This window comes from Anoplophora glabripennis, unplaced genomic scaffold (assembly GCF_000390285.2).
Source record: "Anoplophora glabripennis isolate ALB-LARVAE unplaced genomic scaffold, Agla_2.0 scaffold1305, whole genome shotgun sequence".
In the NCBI taxonomy this organism is placed as follows: Eukaryota; Metazoa; Arthropoda; class Insecta; order Coleoptera; family Cerambycidae; genus Anoplophora; species Anoplophora glabripennis.
The window spans coordinates 23,506-25,243 of NW_019426063.1; the positions used below are offsets into that span (position 1 = coordinate 23,506).

Here is a 1,738-nt window from a genome sequence, read left to right on the forward strand (position 1 = left end):
AAACAGCTATATACTCATAAGTGAAACAACAAAGTTAAATAAGAACATAGTAAATGTCTATGTACATAATTTTAAGTCGCGCGTGGCTGGAGACCGCTTGCTCCTGGCACATCGGGCGGCTCGGGTTCGATTAGGCCGCTTCGCTGCGGCACGGCTGTTCCCTCCGGGGAACCGTTTCAGGGTGGCGCGCCGCTAGCGCGCGGCTCGTGCTGGCGTGGCGAGGACGACCGTACTATTATCCGGGACCTTCGACGTGTCGGGCGGCTATCGTTGCTCGGGCGCTGCGTACTGCTTGGCCGCCACACACGCGTTGGGTAGTGGAGCTTTGGCTTGCGGCGGCCCTGCCTTTACAGCGGCACAAATGGTACAGCACCTCACGCACTCGGCAACGTTTCGAGGTAATTTCGGCCACCAGAACTTCTGCTGTATAGCGGTTTGGATTTCATCCCGCCCGGGATGAGCGGCGTGTGGCCCGTCGTGGTATTCTTCTAGGAGCTGGCGACGCAGCGTTCTCGGCACATAGAGCAGGAGTTGTTGCGGGGTTCGTTTCCATATACAATCGTCCACGAGAGCGTACTCTTCTTTGATGCGTCGTTCGTCGGCGGGCTTCTCCCGAGCCAACCGTTGAAGACGTGCTTTGTCTTGCTGGCAGCTGTCGTCTTCACGCTGTGCCGCGGCGATTTCTTCATACAGGGTACTCTCTTGGATTTGGTTAAGTAGGGGGTGTTGGTTTTCGTCTTCGGTGGGCTGGTCTTTTTCCATGACTTGCTCTGGGTTGCGTGAAAGATAGTCGGGAAGCTCATTCCGAGTACCGGGCACATGGACGACTTCAAATTGGTACCCTTATAGCAGAAGGTCCCATCGGGTTAGTTTGGCCCGTTCTTGGTACTTACTCAGCCATAGCAGCGAGCGGTTGTCAGTATATAATCGGAAGGGGCCGTCTTGTAGAAACATCCGGTATTTCTTAATCGCCCATACGGCCGCCAGGACCTCCTGTTCGTTAATGTAATACCGTCGTTCTGTGGCGGCGAATTTTGCGGAGGCATAGGCGATAATTCTGCGTCGGTTTTCCTCTTCCTGGAATAATACTCAGCTATTCCCAAGCTGCTGGCATCGGTCTGCAGACAGAATGGCTTATTCGGTCGGGTCGGCTAAGTTCCAATGGCTGGGCCATGGCTTCTTTAACGCGGTCGAACGCCTCCTGCGCGGCTTCTCCCCAGGTAAACTTTTTCTTCGCAGTTGTGTTGCGAGTTCGGCGAAACGTGGGACGTAGTCTCGCAGCCAGTTCGCCGTTCCCATATATTTGCGGAGCTCTCGGATGGTTCTGGATGCTTGGAAATCTTGGATGCGCTGTAGGTGCTGCGGCAGGTTCTTGGCTTCAGTGATGACATGCCCGAGGTACGGGATTTGGCTGGTGGCAATCTGGCATTTTTCGGTGGAGCAACGTAGACCATGAACAGCGAGTCGTTCCAGTACCTTGGCGATGTGTTCTTGGTGTTCATGGGTTTCGGAGTACACGACGTCGTCATCCAGGTAGACTTTGACGAATCGGTGCATGTACCCATCGAGGACGTTAACCATTAATTTTTGAAAGGTTCCTGGAGCCCCTGCCTTCGGGATTCTTCAGACAGGTGCACCTGCCAGTACCCGCTCTTGAAGTCGAGGGTTGTGAACATCTTAGCCGTTCCAAGTTCCATTAGCGTGTCGGAGATGGTTGGCAGGTGACTGACCTCTACGT

At 54.3% G+C, this 1,738-nt stretch overlaps 1 protein-coding gene across 1 annotated transcript; it reads right to left on the reverse strand.

Moving 5' to 3' along the window:
• Window positions 1-264: 264 nt before the first annotated feature.
• LOC108914177 lies at window positions 265-762 on the reverse strand. The gene has a single exon (XM_018719913.1). The coding sequence runs from the start codon at window positions 760-762 to the stop codon at window positions 265-267; it is 498 nt and encodes a 165-aa protein (XP_018575429.1).
• Window positions 763-1,738: the final 976 nt, after the last annotated feature.